The sequence below is a fragment of the Gekko japonicus genome, unplaced genomic scaffold, assembly GCF_001447785.1.
Source record: "Gekko japonicus isolate JY-2015 unplaced genomic scaffold, Gekko_japonicus_V1.1 scaffold39043, whole genome shotgun sequence".
In the NCBI taxonomy this organism is placed as follows: domain Eukaryota; kingdom Metazoa; phylum Chordata; class Lepidosauria; order Squamata; family Gekkonidae; genus Gekko; species Gekko japonicus.
In genome coordinates, this window is record NW_015222860.1 from 1 (window position 1) to 973 (window position 973).

The following is a 973-nucleotide window of genomic DNA, read 5'->3' on the forward strand; positions in this document are numbered from 1 at the left end:
GAAGTCCTGCAAAGTCCTCAATATAACTGAGCCACACAAGATGACTGGATGAATCATCAGTCAAAAGCAAGGGAACAGCGAATTAACTGCAAGTCCACAAGGTGCCTTCACTGAGGCAGATGATGTTTAACACAACCTTCCTCTACGCATCTGTAGGTTTTGGCCACCATTCGGGGATGGAAGCTGTGAGGTTCACAGTCACGTCACCCGAGAGTTTTAGGCGCAGCGGTTCATTGATGTTAGCCAGTCGCAACAAGGCTATCCCAAGCTCATCGCTTCCGGCCCGGTACTTCCCAGCCGACTTTCCCGATTCCGTTACGATTTCCGCACCGTCAGGAATGCTTTCAGAAGGCACGGGTACTGCAAGCTGTACTGGCAAGAGGCGTTTGCGGATGACACCCATATGGTGGGTCCTAGCCGTTAACTCCTGTCCAATATAGCAGCCTTTGGTGAAACTGACGCCATTCATGTAGGCCAGATTGGATTCCAGGGGCAGGGCTATTCCAGTAGGTAGGTCTTTAACACCTTCAGGGATGCCTGGAAAACAAGAGTAAGGATAGCGGTCACTATTCTGTGATACCCATGAATTAGTAGAATGCAAAGTGGTAATCGTGTAGATGTACTTGGTACTGCTGAGAAGGTTCTGATGGACTAAACTATGGCGGTCCAAATCCGAAAAGAGGTTGGGTCTGATACGCTAGGGTTTGGTTGTACGAGAGACACACAAATTAAACTAAGATTTTATTGCCAAACACATACAGTGTTCTGCTAGCTCCTCTAAATGCTTTCTAACTCCATTTCTGGTGAGAGCAGAGCAGCTACAGGCAGTAGATCTTCTGTAAACTTCCATCTTCTATGTCATATTATAGGATAAATACACACACACATACACAAATATATATACATATGATAGGATAAGATATTATAAGGATGTGTCTCTACATTGCAACAGTCACTACAGTAGGAACACTTG

The 973-nt window shown here is 45.6% G+C and overlaps 1 protein-coding gene across 1 annotated transcript; it reads right to left on the reverse strand.

Moving 5' to 3' along the window:
- Positions 1-19: 19 nt before the first annotated feature.
- On the reverse strand, positions 20-537 carry LOC107125311 (putative transferase CAF17 homolog, mitochondrial; the record flags this gene model as incomplete). The annotated part of the gene is made up of 1 exon (XM_015428753.1): positions 20-537. A coding segment is annotated over one exon (395 nt), but the record flags the coding sequence as incomplete, so codon positions are not given.
- Between the last annotated feature and the right edge of the window lie 436 nt (positions 538-973).